The sequence below is a fragment of the Arachis stenosperma genome, chromosome 9 (genome assembly GCF_014773155.1).
Source record: "Arachis stenosperma cultivar V10309 chromosome 9, arast.V10309.gnm1.PFL2, whole genome shotgun sequence".
Taxonomy (NCBI): Eukaryota; Viridiplantae; Streptophyta; class Magnoliopsida; order Fabales; family Fabaceae; genus Arachis; species Arachis stenosperma.
The window spans coordinates 159,599,261-159,615,656 of record NC_080385.1 but is presented as its reverse complement, the minus strand read 5'-3'; the positions used below and the strand labels follow the sequence as shown (position 1 = coordinate 159,615,656).

Sequence of the window (16,396 nt, the reverse complement as noted above, 5' to 3'; positions counted from 1 at the left end):
TTAGTAACATGAACATGAGGGAGCTTGGCATTGACTCAATCCAAGTGATCCCTATAGTTTTGCGAAATTTTTAATTAAATTTTTATATATAATTTTTTAATTAAGTCTTTGCACTAATTTTTTTTTAATTGAATCTTTATATATTTTTTTTATTTGAGTTTCTGCACCAATATTTTTTTTAGTTGGATCCCTATACAATTAAGCCAATTACTATTAAGAGGGACCTAATTGAAAAAAAATTGGTACAGGAATGAGGAATCCAATTAAAAGAAAAAAAAATATAGAGATCTAATTAAAAATTTCGTAAAACTATAGAGACCAATAGAGTAATTAAACCTATATTATATAAATATTTTAGTTAAATATATTAAATTATCTAACAATTTTTAATTAATATTTTCATATAAGAATATCTTTACATAAATAATTACTTTAAATAGATATTGCCTTTAATTTTAATTTAATGTCTGGTGGAAAAAAAAAATTCATGGATCAGGATAACTTAATTAAATTAAAGCAAAGGTATTCTATAATCTATGGTATTGACAAAAAAAAAAAACTGTCAGAGAAATAGAAAGACAAAAAGAAGTTAACTTCATACGTACGAGAGTTATGTTAAATTAATCACATTTTATTTGAAATATATATATATATAAATAGATATAGATATAGATATATATATCCTTCATCATAGCAGACAAAGTTAGGAACAGCTTTTCAGGTGATGCTTCTTTTCCGATTTGTTTCTACTTTGACAGTGGCTAGTTATATGATTAACCAAACATTAAACATTTAAACTTAATGAAAAAATAATAACAATAATAATAAAATGTTGTCATTAGTAGTTTCATAATATCTTGGAAGCTAGACAAAAACAATAGCATTCCCCAAGGATTTAAATGTTAACACTAAAAATCTTCTCTTTAATTATATTTAGAAGAACTTTATTTAAGGTGACAATGGGAATTTCTTTAATTATGAAATGGAAATAAAAAAGAGGAGAACATGGTTAGCAAGTAACGCAATAAGCTATAAGAAGAAGCAAGCATACATCATGATTTCCGTTTGCTTTCATGTGAGTGTGTTTTGAAATTTTGATAGTGCTTTCATGTGTGTCTCAGATTCAGTTAGTGACTTAGTGTTTGTTTAATTATGTTGTAAAAATTAAAAAAAAAAAATCCAATTGCTGCTCCTTATATTTCAATACCCGGTTCCAGTGGTATGATTTCAACCAATGTATTTTCCTTTAATTTCTAACTAATTCAGCTTCTTATCATGATCACTGATTTTTTTTAAATTATTGGCACAATTGTAACAAGTTATTTTTAGCTATATATTCTAGGGGTGAGCACGGGTTGAGTTGGTTCGGATTTAGGGCGAAATTAGAATCAAACCAATTGAATTGTAATTGGTTCGGTTTGATTCGGATTTATGTTTGTTTTGTGTATGTATCCGAATCAAACCAAGCCGATTAAAAATAGCTTGATTCGGTTCGGATTCACGGATTGGTTCGGGTTCTGCCCCCTAAAACCGTTATCTGAACCAATTATTAGAGAGAGTTATTGGTTTGGTTTGAATCGGACTCGATTACCCGTTGGTTTCAGAACCAATTTAATTGGTTTGATTCGGTTTCGGACAGGTAATCGGGTACCCGCTACCCGTGCTTACCCCTAATATATTCGCGAGTTTAATTTTGATGCACTGACAATGTAAAGCATTTTACACAGTCGTGCAATCAAACCTGTTCTTTTGGATGACTATTCACGCGATCAATGTAAAAGGTAGTTATTTTTATTGATGTGGCATTATGTAATTAGATGCACGTATAAAACTACTTTATACTAAGAATGTATTAAAATTAAATTATATATTCATAACAAAAGGGTGGTTTACTAATTTTATTAAAAATAAAATTCCTTGATCATGATATATATCAACTTTTATGTGATTTTGTCATTCTTATATCTACACATGCAATGATCTTCGCTTTGCAAGGGAAAAAAAAAAAAACAGCAAAACAACAAAAACTTTTCAAGTTACAACCACCCCAATTGGCCAGATGCCATGCCACCAATTCCAATCATTTAGACAATGCCAACTCAGAACATATGCTACTTCTGTTTGGATTGGAATTTCAAGTTCATAATTTGGACATGAGCTTTTTCTTAAACCATAATTTGAAACTTTTCAGACATAAAAACAAGCATGCTATCAGTAACAGACCCAAAATTTATATATTATACTAAGTTATATCCTCATCAGCCAACTGTGTACTTATTTTCGTATAAAGTTGCTACACATACAAATATTTTTGATATACAAGTTCATATAAGTTGGTTTAAAATTAACAAAAACAATTCTCAATTTAGATTGTGTGAAAACACGTGCTTCTCTAACTCTTTAATAGTGCAAACGGTTCTTCTCCTTCAATTAAAACTGCAACGCTCAAAATTTAAACAAGGATCAAAATCTCTGAAAAAATTTTCAAAATCATTGCAAAAAGTGAAGGAAGTTACAAAGCTGAATTCGAAAAGAATTATGAAAGGATGAAATAAGAAGATGAAGATGAAGAAACAACAGAACTTATCAGCACACATACACTAAAAATTCTTAAACAATACACTTAAATATCTTTGTGTTACACCGAAATTTGCTGCAAATACAGAAAAATATTTTCTTTAATGCAAAACTCTTACATTACATTCAATTCAAACCATCAACGATGAACAATTTTCACAAACAAAACAACATTATTCACCTACAAAATCATAAACTACTAACGAAAACATTAACTAGAATCGAACCACATCTCAGCCATTTGATTTAATTCAAAACAATAATCAACGAGATAATTGTTCAAAATTAATTTTAGAACTTGATTTCAAAAACATAGAGAACGAACATAAAAAAACGCAGAGAGATGAAAGAGAACGTAGATAAAAAACGTTGAGAAAATTTGAAAATGGAAATGAAATCCTTTTAAAAAAGGTAGTTATATATTCACACGATGATTGAAAAGTTGGTTAGATAGTGACGTTGAGGTGAATTAAATTAAAGAGACTTGTATAGATTTGTATGAAATAATAACTTAGATGTGGAGAATATGCTTTCATATAACCAACTTATCGATTAATTATTGTAAAGTTATATAGGGAAAAGTGTAGCACAAATATTTTTTAGCAAACATTTCTTTATAGTGAAAATATTTGGGTTAATGATCAGAATATTTGTTTAAAGAAATGATCAAAATAGCTCTTGAAAAATCATGAATATATCAATTTTTTGGTCCTTAGTAAAAATTAAATGCTTCAAATTTGTCTTTGAAAAATACAACATTTGTCAATTAAAGGATGACATATTGCAAACTAATTTATGTCATGTGTCATTGTTTAACTAAAGGATATGTATTGTTTTGGTCCCTAACGTTGAGGGTCAGAATCGAAATCGTCTCTAACGTAATTTTCAATTTAGAATCTTCCTTAACATTTTTTTTCGTTTTAAAATCGTCATTTTTTTTGGACAAAAATACCCTCACTACTACCAGCACAATTACTTCCTCCACCAACACCAACACCAACACCAAAAACACCAAACAACAGCAACAACACCAAACAACACCAAACCAAGAAGCATAAATAGAAAGCAAAAAAACAGAAAGCAGAAGCAAGAGGCGGCGAGACGGCGGCAGTGGCTTGCGTCTCCTCTATCCCTCGCGATCCCCAACGGCGACGGCCACGACGGCTCCAAGCTTCGCCGCCGCCGTCCCCCTTCCCCTCTCCCCTTCCCCCCACCCCCACCCCCGCGTCCTTTCCCCTTCCCCCCTCCCCATCCCCCTCTCCTCTTCATTTTCTTCCTCTTTTTCTCCGACTTCTTCCACTTCCCCTCCTCCCTCTCCTCCATCACCACCACCACCAGTAGAAGCGCTCGATTCACTCCCACTGCTGCCACATCGGAGCCATTCACCGATCTGGTGGGAACGTTCAGGAGGTGGGACTCGAAGGTGGGGTGCCAGCGGTTCAGGGAGAAATGGGGTAATGGGTTGGCGCTGGGTTTCCTGAGGGCGACGCCTTGGAGCCGTCCCCCCTCCCCCCTTCCCCTTCCCCCCTTCGTATACCCTTTTCCTCCCCTCCCCCCTCCCTCCCCCAAAATGCGTTTTCTTTTATTTTTTTAAATTTTATAATTTTTTTATTAAAGTAGGGTAGTTTAGGAATAAATTAAAAAATTTTATTAGAAAGAACAATTTTAAAATAAAATGCAACATTAAAGACGATTTTAAGTAAAAAATTACATTGGAGACGGTTTCAATTCTGACCCTCAACATTAGGGACCAAAACAGTACAGTGATCTTTCAAGGATCATTTTAACTATAAACCGAAAATAGAAAAAAAATTATACAGCATATTTCCTTCATATTCCCATTATATATAATAATAGTAAACTCGGAGAAACATATGTTGACTATGGCAGAGTTAAACCCCAAAATGGTCCCTGAGATTGGCGTTTTGCACTGAAGAGATTCCAATTGCATCAATTACGTTCCTGAGATTGAAAAAAATGCACCATAGTAGTCCCTGACCCATTTTCCATTAACGGCGTGATGACATGGCATGATGACGTGGACTGTAAGTGACACGTGTCACTAGTCACCGCATCATCCTACCATTACACGTGGCCAAATCATGAAGTGACACGTGTCACTTACAGTCCACGTCATCATGCCATGTCATCACGTCGTTAATGGAAAATGGGTCAGGGACTACTATGGTGCATTTTTTTCAATCTCAGGGACATAATTGGTGCAATTAGAATCTCAAGGACGATTTCAGTGCAAAACGCCAATCTCAGAGACCATTTTGGAGTTTAACTCGACTATGGCATCTAAAATTTGTGTAATTCTTTCTATGCACTTGTCTCCATTACAGGACAAAGCAGATAACTTGCATTACTATCACAACCTCTTGTCAGCAATACAACATTTTGATGCGGTTATGAAGTCTAGGTCAGGGGTGGTGATGACTTGTCCCCAACACATTTCTGGTAACAAACAGGGATGGTAACCATAGATATTTTGACAATATATTGATACATAAATTAGAATTAGAGCACAGTTCTATTGATTTTTCCCACAGGTACACACTCAGAAAAGTTGCATTGCTTCATGATCCTACAACAATTGCTAAGAGAATAAACAAAACTGTACAGTGTGCAACACAAGAAGCATTAGAGTTTTCTTGGTGAACTCTTACAGCATTAATGACTTGGAAGGTGCAAATTCAAAATACCGGTCAATGTCATCTCTTTTTCTTGTGATCCTCCGGGGTTGCCGGTTGCGAGTTCGAACTAAAAAAAAATCAAAGGGCATATATCCGGTCAACCTCGGAGTTGGAGAAATCTGAATGAGGCCAAGAGTTGGATCCGCTCCTCCTAGCTAGCTGCTTCTCCTTCTTCCTCATTGATCTGGTTCTCTTCGACCTCACGACATAGAAAGTCATGGTGCCAAGGACTCCGGATATTATCACTCCTCCAACTACTGTAACCAGGATTGCGGCCCACTCGTGCTTTCGACCCACGATAATGTACGAAGAGGCAATAAATGCCACTGAAGTACATACAGAAGCCAACCACATCAGCTTGTTAATCACCTCCACCACCCTTTTTTCTGCTTTAGTTTCACCTCTAACCAAGGTAATTTGGACAACCACAACAGCCAAAGATGTAAAAAGTGCAATAGCATTGAAGATGAAGAAGATTTTGAAAGTAGCATAACTTGCTACCACTGCTCGACCACTATCATCATCCCCACCAGGCACAGTGAATATCGCGGCGAAAGCAACTGTAGCGAACAATACAGCCACTACAGTCACCGAGTTTGTGGCATTGTTGATTCCTTCCCTATGGAGCTTCCTTAGCTCTTTGGAAATATTATGAACATTCTTGTTGGTTTTTCTGGTTTGTTCAAGTTGCGTGTGAACATCTTTCTTAATTTGAGTAACAGTTTTCCTCAGTTCATCCCTTGGTTGGTTGAGCTCATTAGCTCTAAGCGCACCATATCGACATAAACAGTCCTTCATGTCTGTTGACTCTTCAGAGAGGGGAAGATTTTCAGCAATGTCAAGGGCTGTTTTGTGGTCCCTGGTTAATGCGTTAACATTGGTGTCTGGCAGAAGCAATAACTCATTCACTATCTGTGGAGTAAAATGAACAACAACTTTGTCAGATTTTTCATTTGAGAAAATATCATGGATGGATGGATGGAATGTATGTAAATTCAAGAAAGAAAATTTAAATACATAAGACCCTATATTTCCAGACAAATTCAGGCCAAACTATACTAAATCAGCAGCTTCATTGGCATTTTTAACAGTTTATAATATTTGTACCCGATGTTCCAAGGTGGACAAGTAAGTAAACAGCTATAAGGCATATTCAAGTATCCTACTAGGGGGATAATAACACATTTTTAGTCATGTGTGTGAATCCCATAAAACTAAAATCATTTGTGTTTCTCATGACCTCATCTATACGTAAGGTGCTTGTAAAGTTGCGCCAGTTTTGACATACCTCAACTCGCTTTTTCCTGGTAGCTACATGTAATGCGGTGTTGCCAAACTTGTCAGGAAGCATAACGATGGCAGCATCTGCATCAAGAAGCAATTTTACCACATCACAGCTTTGCCCCTTTACAGCCATATGCAATGCCGTCTGTCCTTTCTTGTCGGTCCTCCGTGCCAATTGTGGATCTTTACTGAGCAACGCTTTTACAATCTCTACATGGCCCTGGCGGGCAGCTAAGTGCAAGGCATTTTTTCCATTGGACCTAGCAATTTCCAACAAGCTACAGTCCTTTGACAGCAATTCTTTCACCACTTCTGTGTGGCCTCTTGTCGCTGCTGTTATAAGTGGAGTAGCATTCGATGGACCAACTGTTTTGCTTAACCCGGGATCATAATCTAGTAAAACCTGGACGATGGCTGCAAAAGAAAAACTATATGTATTAAAAAGGATGAGTAAGAAAGGAGTACGCACATATAGAATTTATGTTTAGACAAAATACAACAATTAAACCCTTATAGGATTAGCACATAACCCATCAATTAACTTGTGAAACTTATCTAAACATTTGGCCTAGAAGGCTCCTCGACACATATCACCACAGAACATCGACATCATATACATTTCGTCTCCCACTCCCTCTCCTATTATTTTGTTTCTCAATTACCACAAGTGCCATAAGACTTACTTCCAATCAACCATGGGAGTCCAAGAGCTATGCAGTCTCCGAACAAGAATACCTTTCCTAGAATCAGAACTTCCATTGTTGCCTCAGAGGTCTAAATTACTAATTACTTCAACCAATTCCTTGTGTGAATCAAGAATATAACTATTGCTTTTCTTTAGTTAAATAGCCAGTACAACTCACTTCATAAACAAAAGATCTACCCTCGGATGCAAAACAACAACAAAACTGCTTCGATATCCTACACCTACTCACCTAATTGGACTAACCAGTTGTAGCAGAACAACTACAATTAAAATAGCATCTAACAATGCAATGAAATCACAATTCAGAATTCAGAAATTACCATGGTGGCCTTGACTAGCAGCAATATGCAAGGGATCAAAGCCAGATCGATTCTTCTTGGAAACAGTTTCTTTACTCGAATGCATCAACAACTCTTTGACAACATCAAGGTGACCCTTTTCAGCAGCAGTGAAGAGAGGAGTCTCTCCGAGCTCGTTCTCTTCGTTAACAACAGAGGCCCTCACCTCAGCGATCTCAGCGTTGAGTTCATCGCCGCTAAGAGTCCCAATAATCTGAGAATCGATGTCCAAAAGGATCTGCTTCACCGCACCAAGATCACCCTTTTGAGCCGCCAAGTGAAGCTCCGTGTCGTTGTGCCGCCCAGTCACCTGCTTCACATACTTCTTCTTCCCCGCCTGGTCGATTCGCTTCCCGGAGTTTGATAACACCAGCGCCGGCGCCGTCGCCGACGAAGGAGACGGAGACGGCGATATCTCAGAGATAGCGCTGTTGATGCTGTTCTCCCTTTGAACTTGAGCTCCTGAAAACAAAAACAAACACGAGGAGTAAACAAAAGAGGCAAAAGGGTCTCAGAAAAACGAAAGCTTTGTTGATTGAGAGCTGCAGATAGCGAAAAGCAAAGAACTTTGAAGTAAAGTAACAGAAGAAAGAGAAAAACCTGGTTGGTTGAGGTTGGAAGCCATGGAAATTGTGGAAGAAGAAGAAGATGAAGGAGAGAACGTTTAGCAACTCATACAGATGAAGGAAGAAGTGATTGGATTCTGTGATTAGAGAGAGATGGTAAAGAAAAATGATTTGGGGAAGCAGACACACAGAGGAAAGTGAGGGGAAAGAGAGGGAGACAAGAAGGAGAAACACATTTTGGATATTCCTTTTTCTTTTTTTTTTTCTCTTTTTTTTTTTTTTTTTTTTTTTGCTAATTCCATTTTTTTTCTGCAAATTATTCAACTCCGAAAATTAATCTGAGAAAGAATGTAACGTGAATTAGAGTTTTCAATTCTTTACATATTGGGATATTAGTATTATTAGGGTTTAGCTAACATATAATATATAAGGACGTATAATAAATTTATTATTAATAAAAAATTTTAAATTTTTTATTTGATAAATACAAAATAAATATATTAATAATTTAAATTTTGTATTTTTAATAAAAAAATAATTTATAATTTTAACATATATGAATAAGATACAAAATAAATAAACTCTTATTATTATTATTATTATTATTATTATTATTATTATTATTATTATCATCATCCTTTCATATTTAAGACAACTAAATATGATATTTTATTGAATAATAAAGAATATAAAAACTCTATTGGATAGTCATCAACATTTTCTTTCTAGCGATGAAGATTTTCAGTTTTATTGGTAACGGAAGCTAATATTTGTTACTCAAAGAGACAAAGACTCTACTCTGAGAGTGACATAATAATATAGAAATTTGGATGATTCTAGCGATGGCAAGTGAAGAAAAAATTATTGATAAATGGATGTAAATTTTCAACATAGATATTTATTTAATGTAAACTAGACAATATTAAAAATATAGAATCTGACCCCCAAAAGAAAAAGAAATGTACTAATATACATCAGCGTTAATTTATTTAATGTTAAAGAACACAACAATTAATTAATTTGATCATGATAACCAAATATATCTAGATTACTGTAATTTATTTTGTGAAGAAGGAAAGGAAAGGTGTTAATACTTAATAGTCAATAATCGGAGTTTGATGAGATGAGAGCATCAATTGAACTTAGCTGACCCATTTATAATGCTTTATGAGCGTGCGCCGTCACAATGGAAGAGTCTTAAGTCTTTTAATCTTTTAATTTACTTTATCTACTCCAAAACATCACAAATCACACATGCATATCCTAATTGAAAAATGAATATTAGTTGAACTCATGACTCCATACTCCTCACTCCTCAGCTAATTAAACATGACTTGATTTGTTTGTAGCTTGAACCAGATAATTACAAATATAATAAAATTATCCAACCGGTTTGGGGACAAAAGACAAGGAATAATTGAAACAAAACCTGTGGGCTGGAGCGTTAGTCAATTAGTCATACACTATTCATATTGTGCTCTAATTCTGCACATTCGACAATGAATTAATCATTAAGAAATTTAGTATTATATTTTATATTTTATATTTTATTCTTTGATATAGCCTACATAATTTAAAAAAAAAAAATCAATTTTCAAGTGCTAGTGTTATACAGTTTTGGAAAGCCCAAAAGCGACACTGATCACAAAAATTTTCTTCGAAGATTACGATTTTAATTTGCAATCTATTATGTCTCCGTAAAATATGGCGAATAAAGAATATCTGGACACACCAAAATCAATTGATATATATTATTCGTAATGTATATTTTATATTTCGATATATATTTCATATAAACAATTAATTATTAATTAGTAATTAATACATCTAATATGATTGATTTTGAATTCAGGTAACATATGAACATCACAGTTAATAATATAAAGTAAAGACTTAAAAAATATATTCAGTTATATATTCAAAATTTACATGCAAATTTTACTAGAATGCCTTATTTAACTTTAGGAAAGCTTCCAACCATGATTTACACAAAATGTTATATCTCTAGAAACTTCTTGTCTGAGCAAAGCCATAATATTGTAGTTCCAAATAAAATCCAAACATTTCTATACGCGAAATACTAAAAAAGAAGTAATGAAGTTCAATCATTTGCAAGAAGAAACAATGCGTGTGTATTTATATTTCGTGAGATTTACATGCAACACAAACCCAGGTTTGACTTCAATAGCACCACGCTTTCATTTTAGGGTGTTGGAGTTGGAGGGTTTAACAACATAACAAACAAACAAATAGAATATCATGTGTATCAATGAAGGGAACAAGTCTTCCAACATAAAACTGGATTCTGGAGATGGAGCTTTCATCCTTCAAGGGTAAAATCAAATGCATCTATAACTATTTCCTTATCTGAATAAAATATATAAAACTGCACCGTCATGAAGAGAAAGAATTAAGAGAAGTAATACACTCCAACATAAGAAAACTACAAAATGAGTGGATTTCAGTTCATAGAAATGGCAGACACCTGAAAAGCATGGAGTCAGATCAGGAGAGATCAAATCGAACGACGACACAAGTGATGTTGTCTGAGCTTCCTCGCGCATAAGCTTCTTTAATGAGTTCTCTGGACGCCACTTCTGCATCTGTGATATTTTGTACTAAAGACACCGCCTCCTGAAATAGTAGGGATGACGGCTAAATAATTGAAACTAAAACTGAAAATTCAAGTTTGAATCTACAGTGTTTCAAAATCACATGTGCCATGGGAAATTTCATGCATTGACTATGAAAAATTGTAAACACATATCCAAATTCCATCTCCCCTCTAAAATCAAGAAGGAAGGGCCTTGACGACTGCTACGAGTGCACATGTAGAGTAGAGAAATTTAAACATGAGACTGCTATAAACCTTAATACGAACAACTTCATTCACTTGGAACACAGCACAATTTTGGCTGATTGGCATATAAAATTATATCATAAAGGCCAAAAGCCTCCAAAATTGCATCTATACTTGCACTACCAAGGTTGTATGCAGCAAAAAAAGATGACACACAATGAAGACGCAAAGCATGGAGACTACCAAGTACAAGGTGCACACGCACATGTAAACATAGTTCAGCTTTGGTACAAAGTAGTGGCACTCAGCAGTGATTACCAAAAACATATGGAAGTTCACAAGATCAAGTGTGTCATTTATGGTCGAATATAGTATAGCTTGTAAGATGAACTCACCTTGTTTGATATGACATTCCAAAGACCATCACTGGCGATTATGATAAAATCCACACCATCTATTTCTTCTTCCTAAGCCAGAACAGTTGCAAGAAGGGGGGGAAATCAGCTGACATAATATCTATACATCACTGGAATACAAATGGGTGATAATCAGATGTATGAGGTTAACAACCTTAATCTCTGGGTCAGCAACAACGTATGGTTTGAGAAGTTTATCTCCAAATGCACGGGAAACAGCAAGAACACCACCAACCCTCCATGTCCCTGAATCAATAACCAGCTAGTAAACTATTTATTGCTATCATTAGTTTATTGTAAACCAAAATAAAAAGAATGGATGTTAACACTAGTGCATAATGAAACTCACCTGCCCAAATTATGAATCCCCCTGCCTCCTCAATCCTTTGACGCTCATCAGATCTATCAGGTTTGTGATCGATAGACAAAGGAACAGCTACAGTAAAACAATACACTCATATGTCATAACAGTGAAAAGCAGAAGAATAAAATAACGGGGATGAGGGAAGAGGGAATTATTTTGCTTGAGCTATTTTAGAGTGGAAATTTACTATGTATTTGACAAGCATATCACCAAAATTGGGCTAAAAGAAATACGCTGAATAATCCCCCTTCACTCAGCACCAAATTCAGATAAATCCCGCACATAAGTGACACAGTACCAACCTGTACCAGCTCTGGATGCAACTACTCTGGAATCGCCAACATTTGCAACAAGAATTCGGTCGCCCAACAACATAGCTGTTGATGCAGTGGACCCAGCATCCCTCTGATGGCCCTTTTCCTCATTGAGATAATCAACATCTGTTTGTTTAAATGCTTCAACTGCAATAACAAATCAGCAGGCAATAAACATACTATGTTTAGAGACCATCCATGTGGCAAATCAAACCACTATAGTGGCATATAATATTTTGCACTACAAGGTATATTTTATATGATAGTATTTCATACCAATAGCAGTCTTTGTGTCTTTGATAAAGTCAGGATGGCTACTTAAATTTTTAAACAGATTATCCTTCAGGTATTCTGCAGTTCGGGAACCTCCATGACCTAAAAAGAAGAAAAGAAATAAATTTAATAGATGCATGAAAAGAACATGTCAATGAGGCATAAACTGCACATTCTTCAATTTTAGTACAAAATTTTATCTACACAGGCTTAAAAACTTTCCAGTATTACAATTACTTGCTCCGTGCTACAATGAGCATTGGTGAATTTCTGTTGATACATGCTACTATTTAGTCTTTAATATGGGTAAATTCCTAATCCCAATCTTATAGGAGTCTTACTAGCTGTCTTTTGCCGGTATAAATAATATGCTTTTCTCCATTTGGGCTAACCTATACCATGTATAAGTCCTAATTATGCTGCTCACTAACAGTTCAAAATGGAGAATTTCAGCAGATCATCCAACTGGCTCATTTCAAGTACTCTACTCTGTCTCATCACTTAATAACTGAACCCTAAAGGCCTTTTCCAAAAGATTCGAGACAACAGTCAAACAACATCAAAGCTGTAAAGACACACCATGAGTCCATAATTATGACAACAACATCTCACCAACGGATAAAACCAATGGCCTGGACAAGATCGCAATAGTGAGCATACAAGTTATAAAGGTAAAACAGAATCACCAATTTCTTAATGTTATGTCTGACAAGTAAACATCCTACAATAACACTGCAAAATGGCTATATTGCAACCGAAATCAATAACGCCTTTGAAAAAAATGGAATGACATCAAGGCTAGGCTTCAGAGATATAGAACAGAAACATTACACATACCATCAAAAACACCAAAAAAGGCAACAGTCTGACCATCAACCTCTGATATCTTGGTCTCAAAAAAATCCTCCATTGAAGACCTTTTACCCTTGAAACTGGAATATCCATAGCTAAATCTTCCATTTCGACTTCCAGAGAGAAAGCTAAAATAAAAACCAAGCAATTCACTCGTTTAAATTTTTTATTTCCAATATTAGAGAGATCAAAGGCCATTAAACAACTTCACTAAAAAAAAAATAAAAAGATAAACAGATGGTGGCAAACAGAAATTAACTGAATTTCAAGAATCCCTAGTTTTTTCCTCCAGACCAAGATAACTTATAACTGTTGTCAATAACTTTGAATAATTGGACTAACTACCACTCCTTTCCATGACCCCTGCTCTACTCAGACATGCTTGCCTGGTATAAGATCAAATACCGTTTATGATTTAACCAGGAAACGTTTTCCAAATTAGATAACGATCTTTTCACATGAGCACTTACTAAATCGTCTGTTTTCCCAATTTTTTCCATCCTACATCCCTGTTTTGGATCATGGATACACACTATATATCCCATTTTAAAAGCAAAGAAACTTATGGCTTATCTTAACAGCAATAGAGTCTGAAGTCATTCTATACATGTAACTTACAAATATTGACCAGATATTTATACCTAAATATTGTGTGATAGAAAAATTGGTTTTCAATGCATCGGTTATTTTCTTGAGGGATTTGGCAAAAAACTGGTGCAGAATTTCTTAATTGCAATGACAAAATTGTAACAATAAAACAGTTATTAACAAGAAGCCTAGTTGCAACAACCCGTAGAAAATGCTATAACCTAACATAGAGTCACATACAAATGAAATAAAACGTCAATTCCTTCCATGAAATTTTCAGAATGGTGGATAGGCACCTATCTTATTACATTTGGATGCGGTGAATTATGAATACAAATTATTATTATTATTATTATTATTGTTATTGTAGACATGTTAATTCACGTCGAAGCCTTTTGTTTTTTGGTTTTATTTCAAAGTCGAAGACATAACCGGAAATTGAATGAAAGACGGGAATAGAATGAATGAATAAGGAACCTGATGCCACCACCGCTGAAGAGAGAATCGTGATCCTTCGACGACATCACAATGTTGGGTGCTGCCGGCGGTGCGGGCCGATCATCACTTGAAGAAGAAGAAGAAGAAGCTGCAGCTCGGGCCGCGGTGGCGGAACGGTCTCCGTTATTAGAAATCATTATTGTTACTATTCGCTATTTTCATCCTTTTTATTTATTTTTTATTTTTTTATTTTTTTGGTTCTGGTTGTTCTTTTTAGCACCACCCTCTTCCTACCTCATTCATTCTTGATTCTACTACCCCCTCCTCTTTTTTTATTCAACATTTTCCGGTTTTCCCCTCTTCTTTTCTTTCCTTTATTTATTTATTATTTTTAACTTTTTTTTTCTTTGTCGCTATGTTCTGTTTTTTTTTTTTGGGTCAGAGTGTCGCTCTGTCTAAAGCTAAGGCTATTACTGCTACGTGGGCCTCAGTCCGGCCCAATATTTGAATATGAGAAATTTTAGAGAATTAACATAGCATAATCTCTTTTTGTTACTTAAAGGTCTCGAGTTCGAGTCTCATATGTTGTAATCGATGAAAAAAACTCCTAACTACTACTATAAAGTGTGAATAAGTATGTGGGTATGTTATGGTATATAGGATTAAGGGTTGTCTAATTTATCTGACAAAAAAATAATTATAGTATAAACTAATTTAGTAAACTTTTTTTTATTTCTAATTTTAAAATTTAAAAAATAGATATAGTGAAGAGTTAAAATTAGTTAACTCGTTCTGTTTTTACGGTAATTAAACTTGACAGTTGACTTTAACTAAAAAAACTTGACAGTTGACTAATAAAAAGAAAAAATGTAAATATTAAAAAAATAATTATTTTATTTTATTTAAAAAATTCAGAGTAATTCCTAATTCCGAAAAATAAAAACGAAACACAATGTGATCATTTATATATAAAATTTAATATTGATGTTATATCAATATAAAATCGTTTTACATGTGTATTTAATTACATAATATCATATTAAAAAATAATTATCTTTTAATTATATTAATTATATAAATAATTATCTAAAAAATTAATAATAATTATATAAAATATTTTACAGCGTTAATACGTTAAAATTAAACTCTTTATATGTATATTCTTAGAAATTGTACCTTCAACGATCATCCTTATTCCTTGATGGTCGCTAGACTGCCTAGACATACATATTATTGGTCCATGCAAATTATATTTTAAGTCCTCAATTGCACATTGCACAACGTGCATGCCCCACTTTGTTGTGTTTTCAAACTTGTGATCATGAACCTAACCTGTGAGTCTCTCTTTGGGAATTTTTTTTTCTTTCTTTATGTTGGGTACATTTCTGTATATAGTCCTTGATATTTCGTCTAAAACAAATTTAAAAACAAAACTATATATAGTATACATTGACATTTTATAAATATATATATTTAGGCAAATGCCTATACAGGACATCAATCAAGCGGTGTACGTACATGGACATAGTACAATAGATTAATTTATTTCGCCTCTAAAATATGTAGTTAGTTGGGGTTTTAATTCACTCCAACTATAATAATAAAATATATTAGCCACTTATCCTTTTAATAGAAATATATATGTTTTAAGGGAATTAAATTAAAATGGGTGATATAGTGGTAGCAAGTAGCGATCGTACGTGGGCCCACAGATTCTACATGAGATAATTATAGTGCCATTCATAGGCATGCATAACCCAGTGAATCAGCAATAATAATCTATCTTCATTCATATTAATTGATTGGGCTAACAAATACATAGAAGTAGAAGCTATTAGATGCTATTTTATATCTTTCCCGGGCCACCCTCTTTTTTTAATTAAGTGGTGACACATGTATGTGATAATGCACAGTTGAAGTAGTTCTAAACCAATTAATTCGACATATATATATATATATATATGCTGAGTAATTATATTGGTCACATTCTGATGCCGAATCTATTCCATAAGATCTTCGAATAGCCATAGGCACATAATAATAGTAATAATAAAAACGAATAACAAAAAAGAAAGCTCCAATAAATGTGCCAATAGGGACATGTAGCCTTAATTACCTTTGTTGACTTGGCTTCTTTTTGTATTGTATATTTCTTCGTCAATTCATAGGGCCACCACGAAAATA

General features: G+C 34.2%; 2 protein-coding genes across 4 annotated transcripts; both read right to left on the bottom strand.

The window, feature by feature from the left end:
• Positions 1–5,054: 5,054 nt before the first annotated feature.
• On the bottom strand, positions 5,055–8,429 carry LOC130948337 (ankyrin repeat-containing protein ITN1). The gene is made up of 4 exons (XM_057877060.1): positions 8,202–8,429; positions 7,584–8,063; positions 6,562–6,971; positions 5,055–6,185 (listed from the first exon to the last, which is right to left on the bottom strand). The coding sequence occupies exons 1-4, from the start codon at positions 8,224–8,226 to the stop codon at positions 5,352–5,354; spliced, it is 1,749 nt and encodes a 582-aa protein (XP_057733043.1). The 5' UTR covers positions 8,227–8,429; the 3' UTR covers positions 5,055–5,351.
• A 1,912-nt stretch (positions 8,430–10,341) lies between these two features.
• On the bottom strand, positions 10,342–14,547 carry LOC130951996 (probable protein phosphatase 2C 11). 3 transcript variants are annotated; one of them, XM_057880759.1, is made up of 9 exons: positions 14,252–14,547; positions 13,172–13,314; positions 12,338–12,436; positions 12,050–12,208; positions 11,733–11,819; positions 11,538–11,629; positions 11,363–11,434; positions 10,653–10,801; positions 10,342–10,553 (listed from the first exon to the last, which is right to left on the bottom strand). In XM_057880759.1, exons 1-8 carry the CDS (start codon positions 14,407–14,409, stop codon positions 10,673–10,675), a joined length of 939 nt encoding a protein of 312 aa, XP_057736742.1. In that variant the 5' UTR covers positions 14,410–14,547; the 3' UTR covers positions 10,342–10,553; positions 10,653–10,672. The 3 variants fall into 3 exon arrangements, with proteins under 3 accessions (XP_057736742.1, XP_057736743.1, XP_057736741.1); XM_057880760.1 differs by having other exon boundaries at positions 10,342–10,534; XM_057880758.1 differs by having other exon boundaries at positions 10,342–10,801; positions 14,252–14,546.
• Between the last annotated feature and the right edge of the window lie 1,849 nt (positions 14,548–16,396).

What these genes read in the sequence shown, in the direction of transcription:
- LOC130951996 (XM_057880759.1), bottom strand. Translation starts at nt 14,409, where the DNA reads ATGATTTCTAATAACGGAGACCGTTCCGCCACCGCGGCCCGAGCTGCA. An exon ending in CTTTTTTGGTGTTTTTGATG is followed by an intron (nt 12,437 to 13,171) that starts GTATGTGTAATG and finishes TCTTCTTTTTAG; the next exon opens with GTCATGGAGGTTCCCGAACT. An exon ending in TTGCTGACCCAGAGATTAAG is followed by an intron (nt 11,435 to 11,537) that starts GTTGTTAACCTC and finishes GTTCTGGCTTAG; the next exon opens with GAAGAAGAAATAGATGGTGT.
- LOC130948337 (XM_057877060.1), bottom strand. Translation starts at nt 8,226, where the DNA reads ATGGCTTCCAACCTCAACCAACCAG. An exon ending in TTCCAACCTCAACCAACCAG is followed by an intron (nt 8,064 to 8,201) that starts GTTTTTCTCTTT and finishes TTTTGTTTTCAG; the next exon opens with GAGCTCAAGTTCAAAGGGAG. An exon ending in CCAGGAAAAAGCGAGTTGAG is followed by an intron (nt 6,186 to 6,561) that starts GTATGTCAAAAC and finishes TTTACTCCACAG; the next exon opens with ATAGTGAATGAGTTATTGCT.